General features: G+C 38.4%; 2 protein-coding genes across 3 annotated transcripts in view; both read left to right on the plus strand.

Moving 5' to 3' along the window:
* LOC144331427 (POTE ankyrin domain family member G-like) overlaps nt 1–13,723 on the plus strand; it is a gene marked incomplete at its 3' end in the record, with an annotated part of 29,454 nt that extends 15,731 nt beyond the window's left edge. The window contains exons 8-12 of the mRNA XM_077947958.1: nt 1,327–1,397; nt 2,785–2,829; nt 3,865–4,031; nt 12,054–12,177; nt 13,526–13,723. Coding sequence (XP_077804084.1) covers nt 1,327–1,397; nt 2,785–2,829; nt 3,865–4,031; nt 12,054–12,177; nt 13,526–13,723 — 605 coding nt within the window. The remainder of the gene's footprint in view (nt 1–1,326; nt 1,398–2,784; nt 2,830–3,864; nt 4,032–12,053; nt 12,178–13,525) is intronic.
* Nucleotides 13,724–13,726: 3 nt separating this feature from the next.
* Nucleotides 13,727–14,901, plus strand: LOC144331002 (actin, cytoplasmic 1-like). Of its 2 annotated transcripts, XM_077945538.1 has the most exons (2): nt 13,727–13,885; nt 13,943–14,901. In XM_077945538.1, exons 1-2 carry the CDS (start codon nt 13,727–13,729, stop codon nt 14,852–14,854), a joined length of 1,071 nt encoding a protein of 356 aa, XP_077801664.1. In that variant the 3' UTR covers nt 14,855–14,901. The 2 variants fall into 2 exon arrangements, with proteins under 2 accessions (XP_077801664.1, XP_077801663.1); XM_077945537.1 differs by having other exon boundaries at nt 13,727–14,901.
* Nucleotides 14,902–15,597: the final 696 nt, after the last annotated feature.

Here is a 15,597-nt window from a genome sequence, read left to right on the forward strand (position 1 = left end):
CACAGTTCGGGTGGTAAAGATGCAGTAGAAAAATCACTGAAGTACTAAGGCAGCCTCAGGGAGGGAGGTACCTGTTTATTTGGGGAAAGACATGCAGAATCAAGGAAGACTTCACACAGCATTGTTTTAAGAGATGAAAAGAAGGCTGAGTGTGGTGGCTCATGCCTGTAATCCCAGCATTTTGGGGGGCTGGAGCGGGTAGATCACAAGGTCAGAAGATCAGGACCATCCTGGCCAATGGTGAAACCCCATCTCTACTACAAATACGAAAATTAGCTAGGTATGGTGGTGCATGCCTGTAATCCTGGCTTGACAGGAGAATCACTTGTACCAGGGAGTCAGAGGTTGCAGTGAGCTGAGAATGCACCATTGCACTCCAGCCTGGTGACAGAGTAAGACCCCAGCTAAAAAAAAAAAAAAGAAAGAAAAAAATAAATTTGTCAGAATCCTGGAGGGAAACATTTTAGATGTTAGGAAGACATTGTACACTAATAAAGGTGTCAGTCAGTAGTAATTTTGGGAATCATTTATAAGGTACTATTGTTGCAAAAAACAGGAGGCAGGAGAGACCCTGTGGGTGAAACAGGAGGATTTCATTTAGGTACACATCAGCTCAGCAGATTTGCATCCAAAAGCTGAGCCCTGAACAAAGGGAGGGCTTGGCTTATATAGGCAAGCTTCCAGAAGCAGAATAAAGGCAATTAATCATATAGTGACAGTTTTGCAACCTCAGCATAGCCTGTGACCTTGCAGCTGCTTTGAAGGAAAACAGAAAGTTGCAAAATATATGCATTTATAAAAATAGCTATGAGTAAATGCTAAGGGGAAGGGGAGATGGGAAAGGAATTTGTTTTCTTAACCTTGCTCTGGGATGTCTGGAGCCCATACCTGTGGGCTCTGGCTTCTCAGACAGGGTCACCCCGACCTTTCCTGGGTCCTGCCTGTTGCTATCCTTAGAGTCAGAGTAGCTAAGTGCAGGAAAACTAAATTTTCTTTTCATTACATTTACTGCTTCACTGTTAGGAAGTGGAGAACAACATACCATGTCACCTTATACGTTTCTACTGTATTTTAAAGTTGTGTTTCTGGTGGTTTTGTTCATTTCTGTTGGGTGGATGAATTTGTGAGTGAATCACATCAGGTGTCTCCCCAAGTGGTTTGTTGAAGTTTTGGATAATTATTTCCTAAGTAACTATTTCATGAAAGACTAAACCCTGAATTTATGAAATAAAATAAAATGTTGTCTTAAATCTATTTTTATAAAGACAATAGTTTTTAACTGTTCTAAGTGGTTCATTTTAACTGAATACATGGATTTCTCAACAGAACAAGACTTAAAGCTGACATCAGAGGAAGAGTCACAAAGGCTTAAAGGCAGTGAAAATAGCCAGCCAGAGGCATGGAAACTTTTAAATTTAAATTTTTGATTTAATGTTGTTTTCTTTGCTTTAATAATATTAGATAGTCCAAATGAAATTACCTTTCGGGCTAGGTTTTGAGAATCAATAGATTCTTTTTTTAAGAATTTAAAAATAGATTCTTAAAATTTGTTTTAATAAATTCAGCAATCTCATTAACAGAAGAATCAATGGATTCTAATTGACATTTGATATTTAACTTCAAAAACATAACCACTGTGAAATTTAAAATACTCTAATTTTGCAGTATTCTTATTTAAAATATTCTTATCTGCCTTTTTGATTAGCTTATAGCTAATCTTTCCTTTTGGAATAGAGGCAAAAACAAATTCCAGAACTTTGTTCTTTTATTTTTAAAACACCCTAACATGATAAAGTAACATCAATTATTGGATTATATTATTAAGCAGTAGAATTATGAACAATGTAATCCTGATGGTCCCTGAGCTGGATTCATGGTTAAGGAGCAATCATGGCCAGTGATTGAAAATCTGCAGTTTTCTATTGTCAGTCACTGATACCAAGGTTAAAGATATATTCTGCCTTGTGGTCTCTCATTGACCTCAGCGTTTCTGTTCAGGGAGGGAATCAGGTTCATAAAAGCAACCCAACTGCCTATTCCAAGAATCACATCTTGCAGAATGGGAGCTTTGGTGTTGAGGCACAAACACAGTAACATTCGAACTTACTTCAGTTGCAGAAAATCAGTACAGATTATCAAACAATTTTATCCACTGTCATTAGTACACATTATAGAACTGGACTTAAGCACATAATCTATATTCATAACACTCTCATATTACAGCATATAATTTCAATTAAAATTTAAGAATTTGCATTTCTTTCTGTTTGGTGTTTATTTCAACTCCTAATAATTTAAAGCGTGCATACAGTTCAGTTAGGAATCTTTTAAAAAAAGGACTTCAGTGCAATGTAGGGGCTCACTAGTTAGGGTTTCGTGAGGTAAACCCTTTTCAAGTGAGGAAGCCTTTGAAACACTACAAATCATCTGCTAATTCATTTTTGGTAGATCTAACACTAACAAATTAAGTTTAGTCCAAACAAATGGTGAAAAGTTAAGTTTGCTGGTTCATGTTTTTCTTCTCCCTTTATCTAAGGTGAATTATTTTTCACATGTTAGAAGCCAGTGATGTGGCAGTAGCTACATGTAGATTAAAAAGTTAATTCTTAATTTTAATTATTTAATTATTTTAACAGTTAAATTTTAAGTTTAATTATTTTCTTATTTTTCATTGTCCATACTTGATTACTGAAGAATAAAATTACTTTAAAAACATAAATTCCGAAAGAGGAGACATCACGGAAATACAGCAAGCAGATTAACCTTCTGTTTTTGCATTTGCAGAAAATGTCTGAAGAACCAGAAATAAATAAGGATTGTGATAGAGAGGTATACCTTTATATTCAGATGTTTCTGTTGAATTAGATTTTTATGTTACATTGTTTAACAAAGTGTAGTAAGTTTAGGCATACATGATCCTATCGTGTAAGTAGCATAAATCACCAGTGAAAAATTTAATATTTAACTCAGAAAGAATTCTGTATACTGAGTTTTAAAGAGATGCAAACCCTAGAGATGTTCTTTCATTATTATGGAATAATCCTGAATGGTGCCTTAAAATGCTAAGTAATGCCACTTTAGGAGCTTTGGATCAGTCATTTTATCTTTCTTGGTTTTAGTCTGATTATCAATAGATAATGTGGCTAAAGAGGACAGTTTCTTATTCTGTGTATTTTCCAGCTGGAAAATTGTATGGCTATTGAATGTGAAATCTGGGGAGCATCTCATTTTCTGGAATTCCACGCTTGTGCCTCAGCAGCTTCACTCTGCTCCTTGTGTTGTGGTGAACTTTGGTTCCCATGTTTCAGTGAGCACCATCATGTTTTCGATATCCCAGGAACCACATGAAAAAGGAATGATCAAAGGCAGTGGGAGAAGAATATCTTAGTGCAGAAAAGAGCAATCTTCCTTTCTACTCCTGAAGCCCCACAGTGTTTCATCCTCTAAATCTGACCGTTGAATGTAAAATCTAGGTGGTAAAGACAGGAGACACAATTTGCGTCTTTGTCTTTTTATGTGTGTGTTCCCACGAGTCAAATGGGGTAAATACATATATAAGATTCTGAAGAGTGGTTGGGAATAAAAGCATAAAATGAAGGAGGGCCCTTTTTGAATTTTGGAAAATTCTGTTTTATTCAGTAAAACAGAAATCAAGCAAACGTTTCAAAAATTTTACTGAGATACTAATGATAATTACATCATAAAATTATATGCTACTAGTTCTGTATATATGATTAAATTTAAATGTGAAATATTTTTAATGACTAAAATAATGATAAACTGTTCAAGTGATAAAATCAATTGAAAAGATCCTTTCTATTCAATAAAGCGATAACCATCCTTAATATCAAACTTCCACTCAAGGTTGAAGAAGAAGTGAAGAAGCATAGAAGTAATCATGTGGGATTACCAGAAAACCTGACTGATGGTGCTGCTGCTGGCAATGGTGATGATGGATTAATTCCACAAAGAAAGAGCAGAACACCTGAAAGTCAGCAATTTCCTGACACTGAGAATGAAGAGTGTCACAGGTAAGCCTCTGGCAACATTTAACAGGAGACAACCATGTGCTGCCAAACTAATCCTAATTTGGGCTAATATTCATGATGAACACATTTTATACTTTTACTATGATATTCAGCCTTGCCTGGTAATCAGAAAACTGAAAATCAGCAAACAATGAGTTACCATTTTTTCCGGTCATTAATTTATTTGAAAAATAACCAGTATTGGCAAATGTGAGGGAAAAGGCATTTTCTTTTCTTTTTAGTGAACTTTTATTTTAGCTTCTTGGGTACATGTGCAGGTTCGTTATATGGGTAAACTGTATCATGGAGGTTTCAGCTACATAAGAAGCAAAATACCCAAAAGGTAGTTTTTTGGTCCTCTCCCTCCTGCCATGCTCCATCCTCAAGTAGGTTCCAGTGTCTGTTATTCTCCTGTTTGTGTCCATGAGTTCTCATTGTTTAGTTCCCACTAATGAGTAAGAATATATGGCATTTGATTTTGTGTTCCTACATTAGTTTGCTTAGGATAGTGGCCTCCAGCTCCATCCGTGTTGCTGCAAAGGAAATGGTTTTGTTGAAAAAGACATTTCATACACTGTTAGTATACATTTTGAGCATTAATTTAGTGGCATATTCACACACACATATATAACATAGTAAGGATATATAATACATGTAAAGGATGTTTGTAGAGATATGTTACATATATACTTACCTATATATTTATTACAGCATTATTATATCAAAAAGTTGGAGCTAGTCTAATTCCTTATCAATAGGAAATAGCTCAGTTTCCATACCCCCAAAATAAGGTAGTATAAACCATTTTTTTTAAGATGAGGTTAGATCTAGAGAGTACTGATTATTTCACAATTAAAATGTATTTAAAGCATTTAGTTTGATGACACATCTTAAGAATTCTTGTTAGAATTCTTGTAATATCTGCTGTGTTGCAAATGGAAGCTACATGCTACATTGACACTGTACTTTGTTAGCCACAAGATTGCTAGTGACTAAATTTGTGTTGTCAGTGGCCTGAGTGCTGAAATATTGGACCCTCAATCTGAATATTGCCGAGGGATTATACGTGGGGATCTAGATTTAATATAAACATTTCAGTGTATTGGGTAAAAATTTTATTAAAATACATCAAAGGATCTTTTATCTACTGAACCAGGAGTTGTCCAGCTTTTTCTGCAAAGAGCCAGTTAGTAAATATTTTAGGCTTTGTGGACTATATATATTTATTTTCTTGAGACAGGGTCTTGCTCTGTTGCCCAGGCTGGAGTACAGTTGTGTGATCACGGCTCACTGCAGCCTTGACTTTCTGGGCTCTAGCGATCTTCCCCTCTCAGCCTCTCTACTAGCTGGGGCCACGGGTGTGCAACGTCACACCCAGCTAATTGACTCCATGGACTGTAGAGTCAGTAAGCCTGGCTGCGTTGCAAGATACTTGACTTATAAAAACCGGCAGTGGGCTGGATTTGGCCCACAGGTGCTTATTTTCCGACCCTTGTGCTAAAAGGAAGGTGCTGCTAATGCAGTGACTCTTATTTGTAAAAGTCCCCTGCGTGTGACATTATCCTCCCTTTGAGAAAAGGATATATTTCAGTATTCACCTCACCGTATTTTTCAACAGTGGCTTCATAAAATTTTTAAAATAAAAATAAGATTATTTTCTGCATTTCTCCCACTTTATTCCTGTTAGTAGAACTCAGTATTTTACTGTGATCAATGACTTTGTATATTTGATGAGTATCAACTCTCCTAGAATTGGCTGATTTTTATCAAGCAAGAAATACTCTCCCTGAAACCTTCAGTATTTCTTGGTCTTTATGTATCAGCATGAACAAAATGATAATCAGCTTATGTAATCTAGAAATGTTCAAGGGACCTTTAATATCTCAGTCTGGCATTTTTTAATGCCGTATGTATATAATTTTTATAAACTTTAAAATACATAATTGTTATATAAAATTTGAAAACTCCACCTGCTATATACAATTTGAAAACTGCTATTGCTTGTCTATCACTTTTCCATGACTGTGGAAGAAAATTACATCATTCTCAGTCATGACTGTGTTAAGTATGATGTCCTTAAAAGAACTGTCTACACTCACGAACTCAGGTTTTCTTTCTGTTCACTCTTGATCTCAATGCCAGTAAGTCTTCGGTGTCAGCACTCCTCCAAAGTTGTTTTTCTCAAGGTTATCACTACTTTTTTCTGTAACTAAATCTAGGCATTTTTTCTTACACCTCATTTAATCTGTCAGCAATATTTGAGCCAGTGAAGGACATCTCCTCCCTAACGGCGTCTTCACTAGGCTTTCAGGACCTCACCCCCTCAGGTTTTTCCTCCTGCCCTTCTAGTCCATTCATCGTGGTCTGTTTTTCTTGCTCTTCCTCATCTTTCTCCTTTTGGACGTTGTTGTTTCCCAGAGCTCAGTCCTCAATCTTCTTTCTCATAACTTTTTTATTTTTTTAAGACAGAGTTTCGCTCTGTCACCCAGGCTGGAGTTCAGTGGCATGATCTTGGCTCACTGCAACCTTTGCCTCCTGGGTTCCAGTGCTTCTCCTGCCTCAGCCTCCTGAGTAGCTGGGATTACAAGTGCACGCCACCATGGCCGGCTAATTTTTGTATTTTTAGTAGAGACAGGGTTTCCCCATGTTGGCCAGGCTGGTCTTAAACTCCTGACCTCAGGTGATCTGTCTGTCTGTGTTGGGATTACAGGTGTGAGCCACCATGCCTTGCCCCTCATGACTTTTTCTACTGTGTATATGCTAGTGATTCCAAATGTATGTCTCCAGCTCAGGTCTCTCTCCTTAATTCCAGATCTCTATATCAGCCCGCCTACTTGACATCTCTATTTGATTAGCTGTTGGGTATCATACACTTGTGAGATGCAAAACTGGGCTCCTGATGCCTTCCAGAAATCTACAGCTCATGTAGTCTTTCCTCCTCTGGTTAAGGGCAACTCTTCCAGTCGCTCTGCCAAAAACCTTGGTGTCATTCTTGACTCATCTTTCTCTCTCTCTGACACCTCACATCTAATCTCTCAGTAAATGCCAGGCCTACCTGAAGAATGTATCCCGAAGCCAGTCATATCTTGCACATCTGAGCCACCATCATCTGCAGTCTAGATGAGTGTCGTAGACTGGGAATTGATAGTCCTGGTTTTTAAAAACTTCCCCTTTCATCAATTCTTAACTTAGTGGATGGATTTAAAACATAAGTCAAATTGTGTCATTCCTCTGCCCCAGCCCTTCTGATTGCCTCCCATTTCACTCTTCGAGTATGTGACAGAGTTCCTCCTAATAACCAAAAGGCAGTAAACCATCTGGCATGTTACCTCTCCTGCTTGAACTTCTGTTCCTTACCTCTTTGCTCTGCTTCAGCCACACTGAGCTTCTTGCTATTCCTTACCTATCCCTAGTGCTTAGACTCTAGGCACACCTCTGTCTGCCCTTAGAAGTTCCCTGTGTCTGGATATTCGTCTAGCTTTCCATCTCTTCAGTTCTTTACTTAAAATCCCCTTTCTAAGAAGAAAAGGGGTAAAAGAAACACATTAAGGAATAACCACTTTCTGAGGAAGAACCGTGTACCAGCACAATTCCTAGTCCAGAGAAAAATGAAGGAAAAGGAAAAAAAGAGAGAGAACTATGACTAGAAGAAAGGAATTACAATTGTATCACCAGGACACATCATGCTTAAGATTCAGCTGGGAGCCTACCAGGGATGCTGTCTAACATAATCAAGGGAAGGTTCAGTGCAACAGTGGTTTATCATCTCTAACTTTAAACCTGTTTGTATCTTGACATCAACTCTGTTAACATCATCACTTTCTAGAGTCTTTGATATACAAATACAATATTCTTTGTATTAAAGAAAAATCCTCTTTCTCAGCAGGGGCTTTTCTGGCCTCCCAACTTTCCCACCACCCTCCTCGTCAAACACATAAACATTTCATTTTCCTGCTTTAGTTTTTCTCCTCTAACGTACTGTGTATTTTGCCTTACCTGTCTGTTGTATTGTGTGTTTATCTCACTCTCATGAATAGGGGTTTTATTGTTCATTACCATATCCTCACTTCCTAGAAAAAGGCCTAACATATGAGACGTAGCTACCTAATAAATAGTTATTGGACAAACGAGTGGAGTTTATCCTGGATATGTTGCTTGAGTCTCACTTAAAAAGTGTTCGACAAGGTTCATTTTAACAATTTTGCCAGGTGATTATATGCATTTTTAAAATTCTTATGGCACTTTATAATACGCTACATTGTTTATATTAATATTTTTTCGCTTAGGGAGAAAAGCCCAATATTGTGGTTATTCACTATTCTTTTACTGTTAATCATGATAATTGCAATTATGGTAAAATGAGTGAGAGGAATTGCAAACTTTACTGGTATTTTATTTATTTAGAGACAGAGTCTTGCTCTGTCACCCAGGCTGCAGTGCAGTGGCGTGACCTTGGTTCGCTGCAACCTCCGCCTTCTGGGCTCAAGCAATTCTCCTGCCTCAGCCAGCTGAGGAGCTGGGATTACAGGTGCGCGCAACTACGCCCGACTAATTTTCGTATTTTTAGTGGAGAGGGAGTTTCACCCTGTTTGTCAGGCTGGTCTTGAACTCCTGACCTCAGGCAATCCACCCGCCTCGGCCTCCCAAGGTGCTGGGATTACAGGCGTGAGCCACCACGCCCGACCACTAGTATTTTATATTAAAAACTATTAGAGTGGTAAATTTAATGGACCACAAATTCTTTCCAAGGGATTATGGACCTTTGGTATTTGAAATAAAAAGTCAGAGTTGGAATTTTTTGCTTCCTCTAGTAAGACGTATACTGGTCAGGCACTGTCTATTCTGATGGAGCAGCTCTTGCTGCTGGGCTGTCTTTCAGAAGCAAGCTGCTCACATGGATATGGGTTGGTGAGCAAGGCCAGTGGTCATTGGTGGATTGACTAGATTTTGAACTGGCTCTGGGTGGCTTCTTGTTACCATGGCTACAGGTCAATTCTTTCCTAAGTTGAGTCAACTTTAACCAGAAATTTTCTGTTCAAAAGTTGCCTTCCATTAACTATGTTCAAAATGAAACTTTTTAATATTCCAGAATTGTAGACTTAGAGTTTTGGTTATGATGGATTTGTTAATAGTAGCTCTCAGGATGATTTTTTTTGATACATCATCTTAACCAGAAGAATTCTGTGTATAATTTATTTCTTGAAAATAATTGTTTTATTTTTGTTTTTGGTATTTTTAGAAGCTTTTGCTCAAGTCCTAACATAATCTCTAGTAGGAGATTTTAGTCTCCTTGTCAGTTCATGTATGTATATGGTAGTGATATTCTCTCTTTTTAAATTCCTTTTCTTTTCTTGTTCACTTTCTTCTCTGTACAGTAATCATGATATTGTTATACATTTTTATCTCATTAAAAAGTAGTTACAATTTTCTGCTGGCAAATCCAGCTTTTTATATATTTTGACTGAATAAGTTAAAAGTGAAGAAAATTTACCAGATCATTTTATTTTCAAATAAAATCATAACTAATAAAAATTACCATTTTTGAATTATAAATAATGACATTTAGATATTTTAAAAGTAAGGATACACCCCCCAGTAGTTTAGCTTTGTGTTTCCATGCAAATCTCATGTCAAATTGTAATTCCCAGGTGTTGAGAGAAAAGAGCAGGTGGGAGGTGATTGGATCATGGGGTCAGTTGCTTCCATGCTGTTCTTGTGATAGTCAGTGAGTTCTCAGAAGAGCTGATGGTTTCTTAAGGGGCTCTTTCCCCTTCACTTCTCTCTCTCCTGCGGCCTTATGAAGAAGGTGCCTGCTTCCCCTTCATCTTCTGCTATGGTTAAGTTTCCTGAGGCCCCCCCAGCCATGCCTAACTGTGAATCAATTAAACCTATTTCCTTTATGAATGACCCAGTCTCAGGTATGTATGTGTATGAATTACCCAGTCTTGGGTATGTATGTATGTATACGGTGTGTGTATATACACACAGACATATATATGATATATATATGTGATGTGAGATATATATATATCCATTTTCTTTATTCCACTTATCAGTTGACGGACACTGGTTGATTCCATATCTTTGCATATTGTGGATTGTGCTGCAGTAAACATATGTATGCGGGTATCTTTTTGAGAGTACGATTTCTTTTGTGTAGATATCCAGAAATGAGAATTCTGGATAAAATGGTAGGATCTACTTTTATTTCTTTGAGAACTCTCCATACTGTTTTCCATAGATTTGTACGAATTTGTATTCCCACCAGCAGTGTATAACTGTTCTCTTTTCACCACATCCACACCAACATCTGTTGTTTTATTATTTCTAAAAGTGGCCATTGTGGCTGCAGTGAGGTGATATCTCACTGTTGTTTTATTGTACATTTCCCTGATGATTAGAGATATTTAGCATGTTTTTATATGCTTGTTTACCATTTGTACATCTTCTTTTGAGAAATGTCTATTCATGTAATTTGGCCACTTTTTAATGGAATTCTTTGTATTTTTCCTGTTGATTTGTTTGAGTTTCTTGTAGGTTGTAGATATTAGTCCTTTGTTAGATTCATAATTTTCAAATATTTTTTCCCATTGTATAGGTTGTTGGTTTACTCTGATGATTATTTCTTTTGCTGTGATGAAGCTTTTTAGTTTAATTAGGTCTTATTTATTTTCATTTTTGTTGCTTTTGCTTTTTGGGTCTTCATCATAAATTCTTTGCCTAGGCCAATATTTTCGGGTCTTAGGTTTAGGCCCTTAATCCATCTTGAATTTATTCTTGTACATGGTGAGAGATAGAGATCCAGTTTCATTCTTCAACATGTGGCTATCTTTTTTCCCCAGCTCCATTTGTTGAATAACGTGTACTTTCTCCAGTGTATGTTTTTGTATCCTTGCTCAGAGATCATTTGGTTGTAGTGACTTTATTTCTGAGTTGTCTATTCTGTTCCATTGATCTAGGTATCTACTTTTATACCAGTGCCACGCTGTTTTTGTTACTGTGGCCTTAGAGTATAATTTGAAGTCAGGTCATGTGATGCCAACATATTTGTTCCTTTTGCTTGGTATGTCTGTTGCTATTCAGGCTCTTTTGTGGTCCTTCATAAATGTCAGCATTTTAAAATAACTTTGTGAAGAATGACATTGGTACTTTGCTAGAAATTGTATGGAATGTGTAGACGGCTTTGGGCACTATGGTCATTTTCACAATATCAGTTCTTTGAGTCCATTAACATAGGATGGATCTTCATTTGTTTGCATCATCTATTATTTTCTTCAGTGGTGTTTTCCAGTTATCTTTATAGAGATCACTCACCTTTTTCATTAAGTATATTCCTAGGTATTTCACACTTTTTTGCAGCCTTTGTAAAAGGGATTGGATTCTTGATAAGGACTCTCAGCTTGGTCGTAGTTGGTGTATAGTGGTGCTACTGATTGGTATTCATTTAATTTGTAACTTTTGAGACTTTACTGATTCATTTATCAAATCTCCCATTACCGCCCAAGCTCCTACTCCTGTTGGATCAGCGGTGGCATTAGATTGTCATAGGAGTGTGACTCGAACCCTGTTGTAAGCTGCTCATGCAGGGGATTCAGGTTGTTCACTTCTTATGAGAATCTAATGCCTTATGATCTGTCACCGTCTCCTGTCACCCCCAGATGGGACCATGTAGTTGCAGGAAAACAAGCTGAGGCTCCCACTCATTCTGCATTTTGGTGAGTTATATAATTATTTCATTATGTATGAATAATAATAGAAATAAAGTGCACAATGAATGTAATGTGCTTGAATCATCCTGGAACCATCCCCCACCTCAGGTTCCTGGAAACATTATCTTCCACAAAACCAGTCCCTGGTGCCAACATGGTTGGGGCAGCTGGGTTAACAGATGTGAGACCCCTTTGCCTTGTCTAGGATTCATGTGCAGATATACATCGTGTGAATGACGTCTGATGGCGCCATCGTGCCCTGTAGATCATTTTAGGGACACCTCCAGTATTTCATGAAAATTAAAATTTCTTCTAGTGATGAACAAAATGATACTCAGAAGCAAGTTTCTGAAGAACGGAACACTGGAATATCACAAGATGAGATTCTGACTAATAAACAAGAGCAGATAGAAGTAACTGAAAAGAAAATGAATTCTGAGGTATTTTCTTTAGTTATTTTCAAATTTTTCATATGTGTATATATTTAAAACATGATATATTTTGGAAATATAAAGGATTTTTAAGTCATATATATGTGTGTATATATTCTATATATCCTTTGTCATATATCTACATATGTACATATAGGATAAAGCTATGTTCTGAATTCAACTCCATTTGCCTGCAGCAGTCGAGCAATGGCCTCAATCCAAAGGAGAAGCATTTGATATTTTTCATCAGAATTGATGATCTTTCCAATATCAAAAATAAGTTTCGCTAGTAAAAATAAATTGTCTAGTTTTTGGACATTGGTTTATTTTTTGAAAATATTAATAGAGAAGTGAATTGATTATTTTCACTGATAGGAAAGTCGGAAATGTATAGCTGGGTCAGAGGCCACATTGTGGATGTCATTATCCTTGCTTTTTCAGAGAGGAACAGTTTGCTCCAAGAAGTTTCTCATTTCAATGCAAAGAGCTTTGAAAACAATGTCATGCCATGATACACATTTAGTGATAATTTATTGATAAGTATTTTGTTCCTAGAGAAATAGTTCAGTGTATTTCCCCTATTTCACACTTACTACTGTTTCAAACATTGTAAAGAGGAAAGAAAAGTTATTGCAATGGCAAATAATCTCGTGATTTCTAAGAAAATCTCTCTAAGTTCTATCTTATTTACCATTCATATTTTGAAATAAAAGGCTTCTTTTGTATTTATGTATTTACACCATAGAAGTAACTGTGATTTTGTGGAGGATCACTAGAAGTAGCATCAGGAGACCTGGGGAAAATCCTGCATCTTGTATATATTTTTTGACCTCTCCTTTTAAGAATCGTGATCTTAAATGAGTTCAGTGTTGCATGTAGAAGTCCAATGCTTAGATGCAGACGTGTACAGGTAGAAGGGTACAGTGCTTAGATGCAGATGTGTACATTGTGGAAGGGTACAATGCTTAGATTTAACCGTTATGAATAAATGTCACTCTTATAACTGAGTATAAAAATATTAGAAATGTAGAATATCAGTAAAATGTTCTTCAGTAAAAGGAACTTAAAGAATTTAACCTCTGGGTTTTTTTGTAACTCAGAGAAAGGCTTTATAAATTCTGAGATTCTTTAAAATCCTCTAGTGATTTATTTTTCATAGTCTTTAAACAAATACTTAAACTTTTGGGAATTTACACTCTATCAGGTTTGAAATTTTGTCCAATTTTTTTTTCCAGTTAAATGTCCACTATGGGGATTCTTTCATTATACAAATACACATGTTATTTTTTAATTTCAGAAGAAATCATGATATGTCATTCTATTGAGTGCTAATTAAAAGTTCCCTTTGTTTATTTAGCTTTCTCCTTGTCCTAAGAAAGAAAAAGATCTCTTGCATGAAAATAGTACGTTGCAGGAAGAAATTGCCATGCTAAGACTGGAGCTAGACATGATGAAACATCAGAGCCAGCTAAGAGAAGAGAAATATTTGGAGGAAATTGAAAGCGTGAAAAAAGAGAATGATGATCTTTTAAAGGCTATGCAGTTGAATGAGCTCACCATGGATGATGATACCGCCGTGCTTGTCATTGACAACGGTTCCGGCATGTGCAAGGCTGGATTTGCGGGCAACGATGCCCCCCGGGCTGTCTTCCCTTCCATCGTGGGGCGCCCCAGGCACCAGGGCATAATGGGGGGCATGGGTCAGAAGGAGTCCTATGTGGGCAACGAAGCCCAGAGCAAGAGAGGCATCCTGACCCTGAAGTACCCCATGGAGCACGGCATCATCACCAACTGGGGCGACATGGAGAAGATCTGGCACCACACCTTCTACAACGAGCTGCGTGTGGCTCCCGAGGAGCACCCCATCCTGCTGACCGAGGCCCCCCTCAACCCCAAGGCCAACCGCGAGAAGATGACCCAGATCATGTTTGAGACCTTCAACACCCCAGCCATGTACGTGGCCATCCAGGCAGCGCTGTCCCTGTACACCTCTGGCCGTACCACTGGCATCGTGATGGACTCCGGTGACGGGGTCACCCACAGTGTTCCCATCTATGAGGGGAATGCCCTCCCCCATGCCACCCTGCGCGTAGACCTGGCTGGCCGGAACCTGACTGACCACCTCATGAAGATCCTCACCGAGCGTGGCTACAGCTTCACCACCACCGCTGAGCGGGAAATCGTGCGTGACATCAAGGAGAAGCTGTGCTATGTCGCCCTGGACTTTGAGCAGGAGATGGCCACAGCGGCCTCCAGCTCCTCCCTAGAGAAGAGCTACGAGCTGCCCGATGGCCAGGTCATCACCATCGGCAATGAGCGGTTCCGCTGCCCCGAGGCGCTCTTCCAGCCTTCCTTCCTGGGCATGGAATCCTGTGGCATCCACGAAACTACCTTCAACTCCATCATGAAGTCTGACGTGGACATCCGCAAAGACCTGTACAGCAACACAGTGCTGTCTGGCGGCACCACCATGTACCCTGGCATCGCCGACCGGATGCAGAAGGAGATCACCGCCCTGGCGCCCAGCACAATAAAGATCAAGATCATTGCTCCACCAGAGCGCAAGTACTCCGTGTGGGTCGGTGGCTCCATCCTGGCCTCGCTGTCCACCTTCCGGCAGATGTGGATCACCAAGCAGGAGTATGATGAGTCAGGCCCCTCCATTGTCCACCGCAAATGCTTCTAGGTGGACTGTGACTTAGTTGCGTTACACCCTTTCTTGACAAAACCAAACTTCGCAGAAAACAAGATGAGATTGGCATGACTTTATTTGTTTTATTGTTTCAATTTTTTTTTTTTTTTTATTGACTTGACTTAGGATTTAAAAACTGGAATGCTGAAGGTGACAGCAGTTGGTTGGAGTGAGCATCCCCCAAAGTTCTACAATGTGGCTGAGGACTCTGATTGTACATTGTTCTTCTTTTCAATAGTCATTCCAAATTTTGTGAGATGCGTTGTTTCAGGAAGCCCCTTGCCCTCCTAAAAGCCACCCCACTTCTCTTTAAGGAGAATGCCCCAGTCCTCTCCCGAGTTCACACAGGGGAGATGATAGCATTGCTTTCATGTAAATTATGTAATGCAAAATTTTTAAAATCTTCGCCTGAGTACTTTTTGATTTTGTTTCATTTTGAACAGTTTTCATGGCCCCCTTTTTTGTACCCCAACTCGGGGTGTATGAAGGCTTTTGGTCTCCCTGAGAGTGGCTGGAGGCAGCCAGGGCTTACCTGTACTCTGACTTGAGAAGAATTGGATGAAAGTGCACACCTTAAAAAAATTGAATGAGGAAGCACAGTATTTCAATACAGTGAACAGCTTAGCATTTTGACAAGTTAGAATAAAATGCTCAGTTCTGGACAATGTAAGACACACCAAGGAAACACTGGAAATGGAAATTCAGTTATGTCATTGTGGACTGGCTACTGCTCTACA

The sequence above is a fragment of the Macaca mulatta genome, chromosome 9, assembly GCF_049350105.2.
Source record: "Macaca mulatta isolate MMU2019108-1 chromosome 9, T2T-MMU8v2.0, whole genome shotgun sequence".
Taxonomy (NCBI): Eukaryota; Metazoa; Chordata; class Mammalia; order Primates; family Cercopithecidae; genus Macaca; species Macaca mulatta.

Bases quoted from the DNA above. Each gene is read 5' to 3' on its own strand.
- LOC144331002 (XM_077945537.1), top strand. From the start codon at position 13,727: ATGGATGATGATACCGCCGTGCTTGTCATTGACAACGGTTCCGGCATG.